Source organism: Plectropomus leopardus, chromosome 15, assembly GCF_026936395.1.
Source record: "Plectropomus leopardus strain MGB_pleo_1.0 chromosome 15, ASM2693639v1, whole genome shotgun sequence".
Lineage (NCBI taxonomy): Eukaryota > Metazoa > Chordata > Actinopteri > Perciformes > Serranidae > Plectropomus > Plectropomus leopardus.
This window is the reverse complement of record NC_142190.1, coordinates 8,704,361-8,723,918: the sequence shown is the minus strand read 5'-3', so window position 1 is coordinate 8,723,918 and position 19,558 is coordinate 8,704,361. Positions and strand designations below refer to the sequence as shown.

At 37.4% G+C, this 19,558-nt stretch overlaps 2 protein-coding genes across 5 annotated transcripts in view; one reads left to right on the top strand and one right to left on the bottom strand.

Moving 5' to 3' along the window:
- gdpd4b (glycerophosphodiester phosphodiesterase domain containing 4b) overlaps positions 1-16,048 on the bottom strand; it is a 51,529-nt gene extending 35,481 nt beyond the window's left edge. Inside the window, exons 1-10 of one of the 4 annotated variants that reach the window (XM_088088558.1) lie at positions 9,787-10,738; positions 8,236-8,298; positions 7,822-8,005; positions 6,156-6,374; positions 5,699-5,802; positions 3,450-3,543; positions 2,580-2,639; positions 1,542-1,640; positions 1,358-1,451; positions 381-526 (exon numbers count right to left, since the gene is read on the bottom strand). In XM_088088558.1, the coding sequence (XP_087944684.1) occupies positions 381-526; positions 1,358-1,451; positions 1,542-1,640; positions 2,580-2,639; positions 3,450-3,543; positions 5,699-5,802; positions 6,156-6,329 (771 nt within the window). In that variant the 5' untranslated portion in view covers positions 6,330-6,374; positions 7,822-8,005; positions 8,236-8,298; positions 9,787-10,738. Of the gene's footprint in view, positions 1-380; positions 527-1,357; positions 1,452-1,541; positions 1,641-2,579; positions 2,640-3,449; positions 3,544-5,698; positions 5,803-6,155; positions 6,375-7,821; positions 8,006-8,235; positions 8,299-9,786; positions 10,739-15,915 lie in introns of those variants that run through there. The other 3 variants (XM_088088556.1, XM_088088557.1, XM_088088559.1) reach the window with 3 other exon arrangements.
- LOC121952572 (aquaporin-11-like) lies at positions 12,793-17,638 on the top strand. Its single transcript, XM_042499336.2, has 3 exons — positions 12,793-13,492; positions 14,166-14,282; positions 15,999-17,638. Exons 1-3 carry the CDS (start codon positions 12,901-12,903, stop codon positions 16,106-16,108), a joined length of 819 nt encoding a protein of 272 aa, XP_042355270.2. The 5' UTR covers positions 12,793-12,900; the 3' UTR covers positions 16,109-17,638.
- The last annotated feature ends 1,920 nt before the right edge of the window (positions 17,639-19,558 follow it).

Below are 19,558 nucleotides of genomic sequence, written 5' to 3'. Positions count from 1 at the left end.
ACATTCACATGCAGGAGGCGCAGCAACTTTCAGCTGTAGTGAGTACATGAAGTTACTCTTTCAGTCAGGAGTAAAAATATTTTGCAGAACTAAAGAGGGAAGCATTGTTTCTGGGCTCCAAACAGTCAGGACAGGAAGGATGTGACCACTGTTGTATCAAAACACCAAACCCACATACAGTATTTACAGAAAATATTTAGCGTCACACTGTTTTGCATGGGATTTTGTCTTGTATCAAGACTTAATTTGTTTAGGTAGAGTAGCTATGATTAATGGATTATTCTATTAGGCAACTGACCGAAAATGAATTGACAAAAAAACAATCAGACTGACAGAATCATGGGAAAAAAAACGTGGGTGCAGTAAGTGTTCCTGCTCACCATGGGTGCTCCTCTGTGGCCGAAGAGGGCCGGCGCGGGGCCAAGGGTCCCCTCCTCTTTGATACAAGGAGAATACAAACCGAGGGGTACCAGGTAGAGGGCGGACAGGATGGCCAGGTAAACCGTCATGATCAGGCCCCGCCTTACTGAAAGACAAAAAACACTGGTTCCAATCCTTCTAACATTAAGTCATCGGATATGGTAAGAAGATCTGTTTTATTTCTAAATACTGTTTTACTTCAGGATTTTCTTAAAACAATAAGGGAAACTGGTTCAGGAAATCTACTTTGCATGTAGTGTACTGAGAATAATTCAAATGTGTTTTCTTGTTTTATCTAAAAACATTGTGGCATCATGACAGAAACCTGTTATTTAAAGGGTTAAAATTCTGAAAATGTTGAATATTTAATATTTATGACTCGGATTGATGTTGGTTTAATAATATAAACTCAATGAACGTAGAAAATCATATTCATGCATGATATTCTTTATAGCCTAATTTCAAACAGTGCATTTAGTGTGCAGAGCAGTATGAGGGGAGTATTTCATACTGCATGAAAAATAATAATGTATAAAAATCAATGTTGCTGCTAATCACTGACATACCCCAGACTGTGAAAATTTAAAAAATCTACTTTGCATGTAGTCTATTGAAAATAATTCATTTTTTGTGTTTTTTTCATCTTAAAACAGTGGCATCATGACAAAAACCTGGCATTTAAAGGGTTAAAATTCTGAAAAATAATGAATATTTGATGTTTATGATTAGGACTGATCTTGATAAAAAAAAATTAACTCAATGAAAGCAGAGTAATAATATATTTTTTAAAGCTTGATTTGGAAAAGTGCATTTGTGCGCAGAGAGATATGAGTGTGTGTGTGTAATATTAACGCAGGCCCGGAGGGTTTTTGTCTAAAAATGGTTTATTGTTTAAACATTATCACAAAATTTATGCAAATCAAACTGTGCACCTCACCTCTGCTGTTCATGCGAAAGAAATGCAAAGCTATCGGCCAAGCCACCGCCGTCACAAGTAAGACTCCACCCACATGTAAATAAGGTGCAGTGACCTGTCATCAGGACACAAAACAAAACCCGGCGTCAGGAAACCGCACTGAGAACAAGTGACGGCTGATGAGGAGGAAGAAGAGGAGTCTCACCTGGAAGGAAAGCAGTAAAGTCTTCCATTCTTTACTCCACAGGTCGGATAAGACAGCCGTGGCTACGATGGAGAACGTCAGGCTCACCAAAATCCCAATCTGACAGACAGGAAACACGTCATCTATACAAAAATGTTTCTCAGTTATGATTTTGGGCCAATTAAGTTATTGCTAATTAATGTAAAAGCAGGATTTCACTGTTGTAGTTGGTTGAGGTGGAGCTCATTTTGAACCTTCACAATGTTTTTTAACACTCACAATGTTTGTTTATCCAACAAATAGTCCAAATAAATTAACAAAGTTAAATGAAAAAAACACGTTTTAATATTTGTGAAGCTGGAACCATGAAATCATTTTTGCATGAAAAAGTAAGAAAAATAATTTGAAGATGTTTGCAAAAAAAACACCAAAGGTAAATGTATTTCCATTTATTACTATAACTTTTAAGCATTTTTTTGTCATTTCTTGCTTTTTATTATTATAATTTGTTTTACTTTTTTTAAGATAATTTAATGTGCATTTCAGCCTTTATTAGATAGGACAGATCAATAGTGTGAAAGAGGGGGAGACAGCAGGGGTGACATGCAGCAAAGGGCCTTGAGTGGGAATCGAACCTGAGGCTGCTGCAGCAAAGTCACTGCCTTTAATCATGGGGCATTTGCTTTATCCACTCAGCCACTGATGCCTGAGGAAATGGTTTGGCATTTTTCACACATTCTCTGGATCATTTCTTCTTTTGTTCTCTCCATCTTTGCTGAGCAAGTTTTTTGTGAAAGGCATTAAAAGCCTATCCCATACAGACGCCTGTCCCAAATATACTGTAAACCTGCTGAGTTCAGTGATTTAAACAAATAACAGCTCGGGCTATTAATTTAAGTTTAACCATATGTACACATCGAATATTTGGTGTTTGTGATGAGCGTGTAGGCGATCCATTAGAAAGCTGCGGTAATCTCTTCAAACACAATACTTTAAATACATCCACTGATTCTCTGGTCGCTGTGAACGCTGAGTGTGTGAGAGACAGCGAGCAGTTACCTTGTGACTCCAGTGTAAATAAAGCTTCTGGCCCTCTGACAGCAAACACACAGCCAGCAGCTGCACAGAAGAATAAAACACACACAAATTAAATCTGATGGGTGGCAGTGAGCTAATTTTTATAGACGTCTGTCTTCTACAAGCCAAAAGATCTAAAGTGTAAAAATGGAAAAGCACCCAGAGACCAAGCACAAGGCATTTACTTAAGGAAATGTCTATGTGTGTTTCTTTGGAAAAAATTACATACACAATAAAAGATATACAAGAATGGTTTCAATGTATCTGACACATTTATAAGATATCTTAGGAGCAAGGATTTATCTTGAATGTTGGACGTAACTGGGGAAGCATATTTACAACCTCTGCAATAAAACTCATTTAATCTTGATGTATACAAATAAAGTAAAGTGATGAAGGACTTGTAACAGTATGTCGTATAGTACCCACAATGTAATGTGTGTGTGCGTGCATTGTTTTTTTTTCATAATGTTGAAAACTTAATAAACAGATTGCTGAAAAAAAATCTGATGGGTGATAAAACGTACAGAGTTGTAGTAAAACACCTACAGCATTCACAGCACAAAATGACCCTCACACTTCAGTACATCCTGTACAGAGATACACAGATACAAGATAAGTTTTGTTTTTTTTTGTTGTAAACACTCACATGACTCTGTTGTATTTAACTGCATCAGATTGTAGCTCAAGTTTAAACAGAGCCAGGTTAGACCGGTCTTTACTTTCAGTGCTGAGATAAGATAATCGCCTCCTGCCTCTGGCTCCATACTCCTCTATGCAAACTGATAAGATATTAAACTTACACAAATCAGCTAAAAACACAAAAGCCTCGGCGTTGTGTTTGTGCCTCACCATGAGTACAGTGATGTAGGTGAAGAAGCCTGCAGCGATGACCAGCAGCACCACAGACCAAGGAAACCAGAAGCCCAGATTCCCAAAGTTAAACCTGCACAGCACAGCCAAAAGCAAAAACAGAGTTAGTGACTTTAACCAGCATGACCCCAGACTGTTTATAAAGACTTTATTTACAGTCTATGGGCATGCCACAATAAACCAAGATATACAGTGTGAAAGCCAGTGGGTGCAGAAAGCTCAAATAGTATAAAGATATCATCAAATAAATTCTAGTTTTCAACCTGGACCCCAATTTCCCATGTTTTTGGGTCAAAGTGACAAATGGAGCCAACAGTTTTTTTAAATTGGCCCAGTATTGAGCGAGAGGGCTGCAGCACATGGCCTATTTCTGCTCATTAAAATATTATTTTAACCCCCCCCGCCAGACTCCATTTAGAAAAACACTAATCCTGGCGTGTATATAGTCAGCATATTTTCCATCTAACTGAGTGAATTAAGGGTTCATTTCACCCAAACCAGATTTGGTGATTGTTGGAACAGCAGAAAGACTAACTCAAATGTTTTTTTCTTTCGGAGTTTGAATTTGTCTGTGTCGACTTTAAATGAAGTGTGTACTAACGTGATAATATGACAGTAACGGAGCGGCTTCGTCATTAACAGCAGGCAGCGCAAACACACACACACACACACACACACACACACACACACACACACACACACCGCCGCTGCGCCTCTGGCTGCGGGCAGCGCGCACACACACATACACACACACGCCGCATACTCTGTGTTCCCCTCCGTGTTAACAAAAACCTACAACAATAACTTTTCCCCTTTCTTTTTTTAGTAGCAGCACTGAGGGTGCACACACACACATCCCCATAAACGTGACCACTGTTATGCGTCATGCCTCCACTATCAATACAGGCCTCCGCCGGATTCTTATAAACACACAATATTTGCACATCACGTTATCATAGAGTGCACTCAGTCATTTTACAACTATCGCTATTGTGATATGACATGCTATTGTTTTTGCTGCGCATTATTGTAATTCCGTCCTGGAAGAGGGATCCTTCCTCTGCCGCTCCTCCTGAGGTTTCGTCCATTTTTCCCCCGTTACAGTTTTTTTTGGGGAGTTTTAGTCGATGTGAGGGTCTAAGGACAGAGGAATGCTGTATACTGTAAAACCCTCTGAGGCGAACAGTGTCTTGTGATAATGGGCTTTATTATTAAAATTGACTTGACCTACCAGACGCTGTAGGTTCACCTGTCGTGGTCCATTTCTGGGGTCGACTGGCGAAACAGAGCAGAGCTGTTTCCGCAATCAAAAAGAGCGTTCTCGCGCGCTTACCAGGTAAATGACACGCCCAGGGGGAGGGGCTAATAGTTTAAAAACGGGCCATCTCGGCCAGGTAAGAGTAGAAAAAAAACCCCAAAAAAACCATCACACTATATTCCACCCCTGTATGTTATCCTTTATTAGGTGTATTTATCTTTATTTTATGTATTTAAAATAAAGATTAGTTTTCACCTTAGGAGGCCAGCACAATAAAATTGCACCAACATCAGTTTTTTTTGACTATTTCATAATTTTTCACATTTGTGAGGAGTCTGTGGAAGAACCCCGTGACAATAACTTTATTTAAATAGAGTCTGGTGGGTTTCAGGATAGCGATTTCAAGGCTGTTTCTAGCTAAACGAAAAGGATCTTACTCAATAACAAAAGGTCTCCCTCTGTAGGGATCCTTTCAGTTATGTTGTCAGACACTTTTAATAATCTGAGCCTGCCAGTGGCAAAAACAGGCACTTTAAGGAGACATAAACTGACAATGCAGATTGCCCAGAGAAGTTACATTGCAGCATGTTTGGCTGCTGTCGGCTGCAGCCCTCTCACTCAAATGCTGTTCCCATTATTCTTTTAGACTCAAAAATGCAAGGAAATATAAGGTTCGGGTTTAAAAATACCAAAGTTAACCCACTAATAGACCTTAATTGTCTCAATTTTGTGCTTCTACTTGTATGTTGAATATTCTTAAATGTAATTAAATAGCACATCTGGAGCCAGGTAGTATAAATTAGTTTAAAGCACAGAAAAACTGTACACACAGCACACAGAGTAGGACAACAGAGGAAAAGGTGCTTATTTTTATCCTGGGAACCTACGCCAATCTTTTCATGTGCACTGGTTTCACACGTACTGCACTTTCAAACCACACCACAATAAATGCAAGTGTTACTCAACCCACCAGTCAAAGTCATTGTAGTCATTCTTTGCTTGCCCCCAGAAGTAGAGAAACACCAGCGTTAAGCAGAAAGCCGTCACCAGCAGAGCGAAGCTGACACCTTCCAGCTGTCGGCGGCAGAGAAAAACATTATTTTATTTTCTTGAACTACCCTTTAAAACATAGCTCGTGTTTTTCTCCATTGCCTTGTTTCCATGGAGATGGACTGATCTTTGATCTCTACAGAGAGGTGGATTCAGTCAGGAAATCCCTTTAACTGAGACTGTAAAAAAGTCTCATTATGTGCCGTTTATCACAGCAACAGTTGAGTAACAGATAAGCATTAAGTGTTTTTATTGTCCTGCCTTGTTTGAAAACTATTTCTATCTGGTGACTTGAAATTGATGGTCACTCGTGTAAAAGATGCTGAACTTCAACCTGTATTTATATGATCCAGATGTGTACCAGCTAGTAATCTAACCTTGTTGCAGCAGCAGTCTCCCGGCTGAGTGCAGCTCCGCTCGTAGCGTCTCCACCGGCAGCCGTACAGACCGGCCAGACATGATACTAGCGGCCGGTGCTCGTAGCGCCGCAGCAGTTTTGCACGGAGACCACGCAGCCGGCCAAATTGCAGCTGGGATAACGTGGACGCCATGGCTCATACACACTCTGATACACCCTCCATCTTGCTCACACACACCTGAAACACAGAAACACAATAATTTGAGAATCATTAATGAAATACCACAAAACTCCCAGTGTTACTGGGTCTACTTTTACTCACTGCAGAAGTAAATATACTTTACTGCATTTGTCTGACAGCTTTGTTTACTTTATAAATTGAGATTTTTGCACAACCCAAAAGTTCAATGGCTGATCTACCGAAAGGCAACACAGGCAGCTTTATTAGGGCGTGACCCAGAGGGGGAGCCAGGAGAGGCTTGCCCAGGGCCACCAAAGGTGCTAGGTTTGGCACTGCAAAAATATTATATCCACAACGATTGCTTGATTATTCAGATGACAAATTGTCAGAGGGACAAAAACACTGACAGCAGATTTGCATAAATCAGCTTGATTTTTTTGGAAAAACATGGGAAGAAGTCAATGGCCAACCTAACAAGAAATTAACCTGAAATTTGCAACAGATAAGTTTACGGGAAAGTTACTTGAAAATTAGCAACAAAAAAAGAAAGAACATTACCTTAAAAAGTGCACAAAAAATGAATAAATACATAAAATAAAATTATATATATTCTGTAAAATATTTTTAAATAAATAATTGAAAATTTTTGTTTTGGTTTGTTTGGTCCTTAATCATCAGTTCTCTTTACATGTGGCAGCTCTTGAGCAATTCAGTTGTGTTTCGGGTAATTGTCTCGCTGGAGAACCGAGGACAGGTCATCTTGATAATGGAAAAAGATTACACTTTTTTTGCAAATCACTTGAAGGTAATTGTGCAACTTGGAGCATGAATCAGCTTGGACAACCTGGTTTGTTGCATCTGTAAATTACAGTAGCTTTAACTTAGCTTAAACTGCCTGATGTGAAAGACTATAAACTCATATTTCACACCAACAAACCAAATAAAAAAATAACCTGTTAACATTTTTAAAAAAAATCTATGATAGCCTAAACCAATAATAAAGCATAACAGTACTGTTTGCAAGCTGTGGAGAACAAAGCTGTCAGTTGTGTCACAGTTTGCATTGAAGGTTTTCTTGTATAGAGGAAAGCCTATGCAAAATATAATATTTGAATGCCGTCTTATTTACCGGCATAAACAGAACTCACTATAAAATCAATACCCTGTCGTTACTGTGGTAAATCCGGCACACACAGGATCGTCAACGTTTCATCTAATTGTATTTTCAATTTGCAGATACGTTTTGCAGCATCATTCATGTATTGCATATGAGCCGAACTATAGTCTGCATCCTAGTTGTTTGTAAAAATATTTTTATATGTGTAATCAGCTGTCTGTCTTGGCGAGCAAGCGCGATAATTGGAAAATGACCGATTTTTACAATGAAGTCTGGTGGTGCACTCAACAACAGAACCTACTGAGACCTGGTTAGAGCTCGAGCAAAAAGCGGATCATCACCAAATACACATCAATGTCAAAACACGTTTAGTATGTTTAAATTTACCGTATAATATTATAATGTCAACATGTGAAGTTATTCTACCTCCAGGTCGGTTCTGCCTCCCGACGGACGGCAGAGAAGAAGCCGCAGTGCGATGTTCGTCCTCGGTTACCCGATGAGGAGCAGGTGGCCTCTGATGTGGCGGTTGTGTGAAGTTAACCACATTTACTCATACGGGTGCCGGAAACTAGAGGAAAAAATACAACACTAATCTTTTATTTTCTAATTTCTACGGCGATTTATAATGGAATATGCTGCAGAGATACTATTTGAAAGGAAATGCACAACCATTTTTAGTTATTTTTTTCTGAAATTGTGACTCAATATCTAATTTTCATTGTGAAAATGTAAGACTCAAACTAAATACAACAAAGACCGATTTATTTTGAAGTTACCACGGAAATGAATATAGCGTACATTTTGACTTTCTTCACATAAGATCCTGTTGTTGCCCGACACCTCTGTATCACCGACCGCCACCTGTTGCCACAGTGATGCAAACACACTGCAACATTAGGTGAGCTCAGGTCAAGATTGATTAAAATAGAATTTTTTTTTTTTTTTAAATCAACAACATAAATTATGCAGAAGGAAATTTTGTTTGCAGACAGGCAATAAACACACAGGTCAAAGAAAAACTGGTGACAAAAGGCAGCAGCACCTATTACAGCACAATAAAACATAAATAAGATTTTTTTTTTGATTATTATTATTATTATTATTATTGATGGATGCCAATTCAGACCAAAGACAAGAAAAACTGTAGAGTAAATGTATGTTATAATAAAGATTTTACCTGGAGAAATAACTAAAAGTCCTAATAAAAAGGCTGGTAATTCACTTAACCTGGAGGCTTTGTTTTTGTCTAATGTTAAAAATTGATTAACTCTGCAATTTTTAATGTGCAACACTCACTTTACTGTGCACAACAATCACAAAGAATCAGTTGTTGGCAATTAAATATCTCCGTTTTTCAGGCCCCCTTCAACCATGCTCATTAAATATGTTACAGATAGTCTGCATGTAAGAAAAAAATTAATGCAGTGTTTTCCAAACCTCTCCTTGAGTAAAACTTAGCCTGCAGGTTTAGGATCTGCATGTTTAGGACCCTGCTCCAAAACACAGCTGACAGGTAGCATTTGAGGAGAAGTTTGGGAAATGCTGATCTAATACATAACATATAAAGAATGAAATATACATGTAAAATATAAATGGACAGTGATTGCAAAATGAAGTAAATATATGCATAATAACATGTTACATGTATCATTATGCATACACATAATGGGAGTGCAGGGGACACACAATTTTTAATAAATTGGCAGAAAAAACGGTGTAAACAAAAAACAGAACAGAGGAAATTCAGTGTTTGATGTTCAAAATTTTCGGATGGAGGACCTCCAGATCTCCTCCAGCTTCACTTCAGCCTGTAACTCAAATACCAAGAATTCCACACACGAGAGCAAAATTAAATATTTACACAAAAGCTGTAAAATACTGTATGTCAGAGCAGAAAAAAGAGGTAAAGCACATGCACTAAGCTCCTTCAAGATCAAAATACACCTCCCCAGATCAGTCTTCAGGACAAAACTGTAAAATCTTAACAACTACCAAATGTATTGACATGAAATGTGGTACAGGGATTCATGCTCCTCTCGGGATGATTTACAATAACTTTTAATTTCTCCACGTTTTTGTTTGTGGCCAAATTCTTTCAATACCAACCACAATCCCATCAGCCAGCTGTGCTGAGCAGATATTAACCTGCTAAAGCGCTAAACTAAGATAATAAACATGGTCAACATTACAACTGCTCAACATCAGCATGTTTTTATTGTCAGTGTGATCAAGTACAACCTCACAGAGGCACTCTGTCTTTTCTTCTGCGGTTCTATAACATTCATTTGTTAAACTTTATCTGATATTATATATTTAGATTATTAGAAAATTCTGATTAGAAATACTTACATTTTATGCCTTGTCATGCCAGAGTCATGCCAATAATACCAACGTTTAAAACAAAACTGTTAATTTGTGCCATGGTGAAAATTTAAGCATCAAGGTATCCAAATTCGGCAAAGACATACTGATTCACAGAAATTATTTTTTCCAAAAATGAAACAACAACAAGCCCCGATGAATAATATCCAAAAACTCCCCAGAAAAAAAGCTGTGGGTCTCCTAGTTGCCCTATTTTTCAGCCACTTGTTTACATTTTGTCGTTTCCTCCCGGGCAAACAGCCGAGGGGCTTCTGCTGGTCTGTCTGCAGCTGCAGGAGGGACTCGCCAAAAGTTTATTAAATAATACTTGCACACAGGAAATAGCAATCGCGGCCTGTTCCCAAATTCAAGAGCAATGCTTTGGTAAGCAATGGATTATTACAGCTCAAAAGGAAAAAAGAGGAATAAAAAAAGTTGCTTCAAACTCTTCCTCCTACATCCTCAAAATGTCTGGGTTCTGGTTTAAGGAAGCTATTTCTAATTTTAATTTTGAAAATATGTAAAGAAAAACATAATCTCAGAGACAAACGTCAAATTATATTTTAGGGATGCACGATAATATCAACACGTCATTGATAATAGCCAACAAGCCGATTTCTGATGATATCACAAATCAGTTTTGTTTGTTTTTTGGGGGGGGTTTTAGGGACAAAGTGAACATTTACAAAACATCAACCCTGAGAAGTATTTTTCTTATTTTGCACAATAACTGAATATTACATACAGTGAAAAACATTGTATTTTTTGTCTCCATCTGCTGGTGAGTAAAAACAAAACAAAAAAAACAAAACAAAGAAGAGAAAAGAAGAGAAAATCAAAAATAAACTAAACAAAAACAAACAAACTAAAAAGTGAAAATAAAAAACAAGGCAAGCAAGACTTGGAAAAAATGCATAAAATATTACAACTAACAGAATTTTTTGTATTTATAATAACTATAGTTATTTACTATAATATATTATATAAGTTGTTTTCTCCTTATTTTTCTTTTTCAAAAATAACTTTCTAAATATAGTAATTCCTTGCCATTTGTGGATAATTTCTTACCAAATCGCTCATTGCCTTTTCCTCATGTTTTTGAGACAAATCGCATCAGTTTGCTAAGGTTTCAAAGGCTTAACATCCTTTTTTCGTGTGCTGAAGTGCAGAATCAGTACAGTAGAAAGTATGTCACAGTCCAAACACTTTCACAATAAAAGCTGGCTCTGTGTGTGTTGTGCCTCCTGCTGCTGTCAAACTGACACTTAAGTGTCCTGAACTGAGCTCATTATGGAAAACTAACTGGGTCAAAATTAATCTCCTTATCCCTGCTGTTCATTGTTTTAATACAGTTTTATAAAACCAACCAGCATTTTTAAAGAGAAACACGTTCAAACTGGATGCTGCTGCTGGATGTTAGTTATTTACATTTACTATATTGGCACAAATATATTTAAAAAAAACAACATTTCTTTACATTTCACAGGTGTAAACAGACACACACCGGCAGGACGGCGTTCACGTTTAAAGCACCATAAATGGCATTTGCAACAGTGTTTTATAAACAGCTGCAAATATAAAATTATACTTAAATATCAAATGCCAGGGGGAGAAATTGAGACAAATTGTGACCTAGTTGGCTTTCTACAGTAAGCTGTGGTCACTCCCAGGATGTGTGTACCGCCCCCCCACAGGCACGAGCGTCAAGTCTCTCACAATGAACAGTATTTCCTGAGACAACTTCCAAATTAAATCTGGTTACAATAAATTTTAAACATTACTGCCTACGTGTTGAGGAGGAGATTCAAAGGAATCGTTTTAAATTAGTTGTATTTTTATTCCACTAAATTTATTTCACATTAGTTACTCTAAAGATTCAGATTAAAAATACAAACTATACACCAACAAATAAATTATTTATTATTCTACATAAAGATAAGATTTAAAAGAAGAAAAATCCCCATTTTTACCAGCTGCAACATTAATGTACACATTATTGCATCAGTAATTATAATTCAATAATATGTTATTCTGTAATGGGCCATTCGGCATCATAAATAATTAAACTTTTAATGCTAATACTTTCGTATTTATTAATCTATTTAAAGTGACTAAAAGTCGTAACACAGGCATAAATCAGAAGCTAAATTATTAAGCAAACTGAACAGTGAAAGGCAAAAGGACCAGGGAAATACTAAAGGAAATGGCTCTTTTAAATGCCTGATGAAAATCTGTATTAATTCAATTTGTGAATCCAAGTCAAATTCAAGGAGTTTTAAGTACTTTTTCAAGCACTAATTTTTATTTTCAAGGATGAAATTGTTTTCTCCACAACCATCTGTTGCAAGAGAATTGTGCAAATTCATAAATTAATCAAACACATGCTACCAGGGTCTGTACTTATTATTAAAAGTGATTAAATTATTCAGGCATGCAAGAAGTTTAAAACATTTATGTGATACATATAATACAATAAAAATCAAGAAACTTCAAACACTTTAAAAGCACCTTCTACAAACCTAAATATTGCTACTTTAGCTTCAGTTAAAAATTGGAGTCCTACATGAACCACCACTATTTTATTTTTGGGGCGAATTTACCTTTTTAACACCTTAAAACCTTGACAGACAAATAGAAATTCTCTTTCAAAAACAGGAAGACAATGAGCAAAAAATTACACAAAATAGCTACCTTAAAGTTACGTTTAACCAAAATAACTATTTTTGATATTTCTCGTTTTTCTTCTAATTTTCATTTCATTTTTTCTTGTCAGATTTTCATAAATTTCTTGCAGGTTTTTGGACATCTCATGCCAAGTTGCTCATTGGCTTTTTAGCCACTTTTTTCAAAAAGAAATCAGAGTTTCAAAAGTTTAAACACTTGTGAGAGGCGTTTTTGATTTTGATCCAGGTCTCAAAGGGTCTTCCTGCAGCCTGACAAATTCCTGACTGCGCTTTTATTTTGTAAAGCTTAATCGCCGTGCTTCCTGTTTCATGGTGCACCGTGTGAAAGGAGGGAAGTTTGGTGGACTGTGATACTTAAAAGTTGCCCCCATCAGGAGTAACGTTTAGGACTCAAAGGTCGGTGTGAAGAGTCGGCGGTATGACTGCCCTGTACGTTTCCGCGGCGGTGTTGGGGGCTGCGCTGCTCCTCAGCGAGGGGATCCGCCGGACAGCGGCGCGGCTCTGCCCCGGAGCTCACGGGATTTACCTGCTGGAAGCGGCGTCCACCTTCCAGCTCTGCTGCTGCACTCATGAGCTCAAACTTCTGGGTGAAACGGCGCAGCTGGAGCCGCCGGTCGGCCTGACCCTCACCTACATCATGACGGTTATCCACTTGTCAACTTTCCGGGGGGCGACGTGTAACCCCAGCGCGGTTCTGGAGAGAGTTTGCCGCGGCAGCGGCAGCGTCAGGGCGGCCATCGTCCTCGTCGCCTGCCAGTTCGGAGCTGCGGTCGCCGCGCAGTATTTCGCAGCATCCGTGTGGTCGCTGGGTCTCTCAGACGTCCACATCCGGCACCAGAGGTTCGGGTTTAGATGTTTCGACCCCCTCGGCGGGACTCTGCTGGAGGCCGCCGCCGTAGAGCTGGGCTGCGCCTTCGCGGTCCAGGCTGCCGCCATGCACATCCACAAAGTGGACGAAAAACTGCGAGTTCACTTCATCGCCGCCGTGATCACCGCGCTGGTTTACGCAGGTGCGTTTATTACCTGGTGGTGATTCAGATGTTCATGAAACCGTTTTAATTGTATTTTTGAATACAAACGATTGTCAGGTTTTATAGAATAAAATAAGATAATTTAAAAGATAATACATTATTTAGAATACAATAAAATGATAATTTAACCATTTAAATTTTCAAAAATTAAATTAAATTAAATTAGTAAATAATTTAGAAATTTAGAATAGAATAAAATACAATAAAGTTATTTAAAATAATGTAGCTAATACAATTATTTGAAAGAGTACAATTATTTAAAATACAATAAAAGACAATGAAATTATTTTTAAAAATAAAGTAAAACACAATAACCAAACATAAACACTCCCCTAATCAGTTAATCCATGATTGATTGAGTTATTGAAAGTGCACTTTTTTAACATGATCTGTTTTTCCTAATTAATTCAAAAACTACAACTAACTCTGGCTCCCTTACCTTGGTGTTTATTAGTGTGCATTGTCCCTGAAGCACATAAATAAATTACACGGTTCATTCAGGAAACTTAGAACATTATCACTGAATTTCAGACCACTGAAATAATGTGTTACAGTGCTGTGTACTTTCAGACGACAGGATATCGCAGAGCACAGAGAGTGGAGCCACAGCTCATTTTTGACCCTCTGCTATGTCTCACCCTCTTGTGTGTAGGTGGAAGTATTTCAGGAGCTGTCTTTAACCCCGTCCTGGCCTTCTCAATCCAGTTCCCCTGCAGCGGACACACCTACCTTGAGTATTGCTTTGTTTACTGGCTGGGACCAGTTTTGGGTAAGGAGCAGAAGTGATTGACTTTTGTGACTTAAGACAGAAACAGATTTGTTTTCTCCTGTTTCCAGTCTTTGTGCTAACTGAAGCTTTTATTTTACATGAATGGCTAAAAAGCAAACGAGCTGGTTGTCTAACAACAACTTCCAAGGACAAAACAATAATAAAACTGAGGTGTTTTTAGTTTTGACTGTCTCACTGCTACTATCACCACTTTACGTCAGACCACACCTCGCTCATGCTCAAAGCCTAGCAGTGTTGTTTAAAATATGAAGATGGATGTCCTCTGTCATTTAGTTATTTTTTTGTTTTTAAATGAATACTTCACCCACAAAATGTTCATTTCTTTATTAACTAATCATCCGGTGTTTCGTTGAACTTGTGAAGAAAACTTAGTTTTTTGCATGCCTCTGCATTGAACGAAGAATCCAAAAACAGAGAAAATTCTTGATAAATTCAAGTATATGGGGTCCACATTTCACAACAGCAAAACTATATCAAAACATCTTTTTACAAACTCTCACACAACTCGTGCATTATAGTCCAAGTCTCATTTATCCAGTCATGTGCTCAGAACTTCCCAAACACGCGCATTTTCGCTGAGACCTTACTATTTAAAACACATCTGCATTTCCAGTCTCACACACGGAAAAGTAGCGCCTCCGGGCAAGCGTGTGCGTTCAAACTCTGCTTGATGGAAAGTACGAGCAGAGTTCAAACACTTGCCCATGGGCGCCACTTGTATGCGGAGGTGTTTTTTGAAGGCTCCAACAGTCATGAAATTCCTGGAAAACTTGAATCTTGATTTTTGTTTAAAATACGTAAAAAAAAAACTAAAAAAAACAAACATGTCTGAAATTACACAAATACATTGCATGTAATATCTAGTGCTGCACTGTGTGATAGTTGATTGGATCCTCAGTTATCTAGCCACCAAAAAAGGGGCCTGGCTTTGCAAAGTGTCCTCTTCTGTCTCTCGGGTCTTTTGGTATATGAAGCTTTTGGACTTGGGAATGTCTTATTTGTGAGTAAAGCACGAGCAAGCACCTGCCTGAGAAGTACATGATTTTAGTCCTACCGCTTTTAAAATACTTAAAAAGGATCATGGTAATGAGGTAAAATATGGAAAAGTTTTGAAAATGTATTGGTAAAAATGTGTGGGAGCCCTGGTTTTAAATAATTTTTTTTAGCACAAACACATTAGTTTGACTGGATAAATGAGACTTGGATGACACGATACGACAAGAACATGCTTCATTTCAACATTTGGAGGAACGAGTGAAATGGTGGGTTTTGGGTGTCCAATTTTGAGCGTCAAACACTTTATTTTCTGCCTGTTCGTGAAATTTTCTGCATCAATTTTTATGGTGAAAATGTCTTTATTTTCATCAAAATAAAAGTCCTCTGCTACTTTTATGTTTTTTTAAGGGGGGTAAATGCACTTGTTCTGGACACAGAGGGAGATGTGTTGCCCCAAAATCTTCACCTATGCTGCAATAGCTGCGAAAAGTTTCTAAAACTGTAAACACGGACTAATATAAAATATATTATTAATTTCAAGAAAAACCAAGTTTTCTTACAGAATTCAATGAAACATGGGGTGAGTAACTGATATACAGATGATAATGATTCATACCTGAAATGTCTTTGTTGGAGCCTTATTGGCTCCTGTATGTCCACCAAAGTCTGACGTCCTGTGTCTTCCACGTGTGTCCCCAGGCGTGGCGAGCTGCATCCTGTTGTTTGAGAAGATCATCCCCTTCCTCTCTGGAAAGAGCACGACCGAGCCGGAGGTCCCTGCTGTCCAGAAACAGAAGAAGACACAGTAACAGCAGTGGTGCCAGGACAGGCCAAGTCATGAGTTTGTGTCTTAAACGTTTTGTCCCATATGTCTGTGTGGATAATAGCAGTTAATACCTATGATGACAAACAAAATGTATTGCACATATTGAAAACTTTGAAAAACAAAACAGGGATTTAGCTTTTTTTGGCCAAATTATCACAAAAATCTGCTTAAAAACCAGAGAAAATATCATGCACTTAACAAAAGAACTTGCCTCAGAATCATCAGGGTTTTTTTTTAAGTTTTCTTCAGTATCAAAAGTAATCCAGTGGTAGCTACATAAAAGGGTACAACGCAAAAAGAGACTGCTAATGGCTAATTTGGCATCCTTTTAATGCTGCTGATAAGACACAATTAACAACTGCGGCTGTGTTTGAGGTGGTATTACAAACTATTTTACGTGCCCACCTACACACGGACATGGTACCAATCACACTGTGTTACTGACAGTAGTCAGAACCAAAACTTCATGCCAGTGTTATAACTTTAATCTCAGTGTGACTTAAAAATGACATTTAAATAGTTCTCATAACAGATTTAAGGATATGTAAGCTAATACATATACAGACATAATTTTTGCCAAATGTTTTTCCACATGAAGACCGTCAATAAGCACAACACTGTAGAAGAAGCTTTACTCGTTCTGTAACTGTGACTGTAATTCACTGCAATAATCACTACTTTACATTAATACCTCGTCAAATGAAAAATAACCTAAAGACAGTTGGATACGCTTTGGTTGCATGAAAATATTGAAACTTTGAATGCACACAAATTAATCAACGTGCACACAGATGTAGAAGAAGAATATACCGTAAGTGGTTTATATGCAGCGACACACTGCAGCCACTTATCATTTTCTGAATGCACTTTGGTTGATTTATGAGCCATTTTTATTGTCACTGCATTTAACTTTTGCAACTACACCGCGTGGGACAGAGGACATCTCAATGCCAACAGTTCAAGTGTTCTTGAACAGTTCTTTCAAATCCTAAAATCCTGGGTCTGTTTTGCACAGCAGCACAAGAATTATAATTTCAGATGTTTGCAATAACACCAACTCCTTTCCAGTACACTTTTTCTGTAAACATGGGAACTGGATTTCACTTTTTTCCTCTTAAGTTTAGATGACCAAAGCTTTGACTGTCTGCTCAGTCTGTTTTGTGGCATAAATGACGTCTGCCTAAGTCAAGCTTATCATTTGCTGTTTATATGAAATGTGGATAAAGAGTTAAAAGTACACTAGTGTAATATTTGTATTGGATAATGTTGGACTTTTCTGTGAGCCAAGGACAAATTAATGTACAACTTAAATACCTCTAGAGTCTGTGTGATAATAGTTATAATGGTATGATTTTTTTAAGTTACAATGTAAAACATCAGTTTTTCACATTTCAGACTCAATGTCTGTCAGCACAGTAAATCTTTAGACAACAGGTTTTGTATAGTGCTGTTTAAATGCATTTGTAATATCGTGTGAAATATTTTGATTAAAAGCATTTGTTTTATAAAGCTACGCATTTCATGGTTGTCATTTCTTTGTGTTTCTCAAGTTCGTTCAAAGGCAAGTGTGTTTTTGGCAGCATTTGCTTGTTAAGCCTTTGAAACCTGAGCACATTGGATTGTTTTCTTTCCAAAAAGAAAACTGGCAACTTGGCATACAATATCCCATAAAATGCAGGAAATTATTAAAAAGGTGAAAAGAAAATTACTTGGAAGTTTTTTGAAAGGGAAAATATTTTAATATTTTTTTTAAATAATTGTCACAATTATATAAATATTTAAAATAAGATTAGGGAAAAATATATATTTATAATGTATAATTTATTATTATTTCTATTTCTATTTATTTATTTTATCCCCTTTTTTAGGTCATTTCCTGTTGTTTTTTTTTTAATTTTTCTTTTTTTTTTTTCTAATTTCTTGTATCATTTTACTAATAGCTAAATGCTATTCTTTCCGTGTCTTTGAGAGAAATTAAACCAATTTGCCAAGATTTTAAAGGTTTAATGGAAATATCTGATAGTTTTTCTTTGTGTGAAACATTTTAATAAATGAATGCAATTTTTATCAACAAAATCACAAAACATGGACCAAATGACAGTTCAATAGTGGTCCTCTGAGAGGTTTGGATAACACCCAAAATAAAAAGCCCATAAAACTCTCTCCACCTCCAGAGTGTTCGCCTGGTACTTTGGCCTGCGTGGTATCTGTTACACAACCTGACCTTTGTGCCCTCGCCTCCTCCCCCCTTCTTTCTTTAGGCTCATGTCTGAGTCAGCTAAATGCCAAACGAAGAGCTCCTCTGTTCACTCATCAACAATATGACAAACATGAGACCGACTCCACACGGCTGATTAACATGATTGAATCAGAGGGAACTGCGAAATGTGGCTTTAACGCTTCACTGGGCTGCTTATGCATGCTGACGACCTCCACCAGCAGCCAGAGGGAACTGTACGTGAAGCCTTTAACACAAACCTGCTGTTTCTTTAACGTGCTGCTGGTTCATCTGCTGTCGTGAAGGCTGGCGGTGACCCTGAGGCTCGTCTTGGCTCGGGTGGGTTTGAGCTCACTGCGTCTCCGCAGGTCAATCCAAGATCATCTCACAAACACCAGGATTACTGTTGCCGTGGACGTCTGTGGTTAAAAACAACAACAAATAACTTGGAACTAGTTACATGCTTTTAAGTTTCAAGAAGATGCATGCATAGCTGAAGCTTTGTCCTGTTGATATCAAATTTTTGACAACATAACTGACTGACAAACACTTAAAAATACTGTAGTTATGACCAGAGGTGTAATGCAATAAAGGCTGCAGTACTTAAATATTTTTTAGGAGTATCTGTACTTTCCTTGAGGTTTTTTTTTTTTATTTCAGTCAACTTTCAAATTTATGCTATTACATTTCCTAAATAAAATCAACACTTTTACTCCACTATATTTCCCCTTTGTACTTTAGTTACTTTGCTATAAAACAGGGAAGGAGGGATGAGGGGAAAAAAATAGGAGTGAAGGTAAAATTGGATTATTTTTCTTGAAATCCTTTAACCCTTAGAATAATTATAAATATCGTTTTCTGGATATTTTTCCTTGTTTCAGTTCATTTTCTTGCCACCTTTTTTCTAATTTCTTTCAATCTGTGGAATAATTCTTGCCAGGTAGGTCACTGAGTCACTGTGTTTTTTTTTATTTTTTTTATTTTTTTTTAAAATAAATCAAACCAATTTGCTCTGGTATCCCTCTAAAGTCTCCATCAAGAAAAAAAAATCTATTGGAAAAAAATTTGTCTTTGCATTTTTTCTATGTCCCTGGGGCTATAATTATAAAAATCACTGATTATGTTTGAACAGATCCCATAGTTTCTTAAATATAGGCCCCTAGGCCTCTACCAAACAGCTGAGGCAGCCATTCATGGTAATGGGAAAAATAGAAA

Excerpts from the sequence above, each read along its gene's own strand:
- LOC121952572 (XM_042499336.2), top strand. The coding sequence starts at position 12,901 with ATGACTGCCCTGTACGTTTCCGCGGCGGTGTTGGGGGCTGCGCTGCTC. Across the intron at positions 13,493-14,165 it reads CACCGCGCTGGTTTACGCAG|GTGGAAGTATTTCAGGAGCT; the intron begins GTGCGTTTATTA and ends TCTTGTGTGTAG. Across the intron at positions 14,283-15,998 it reads CTGGCTGGGACCAGTTTTGG|GCGTGGCGAGCTGCATCCTG; the intron begins GTAAGGAGCAGA and ends GTGTGTCCCCAG.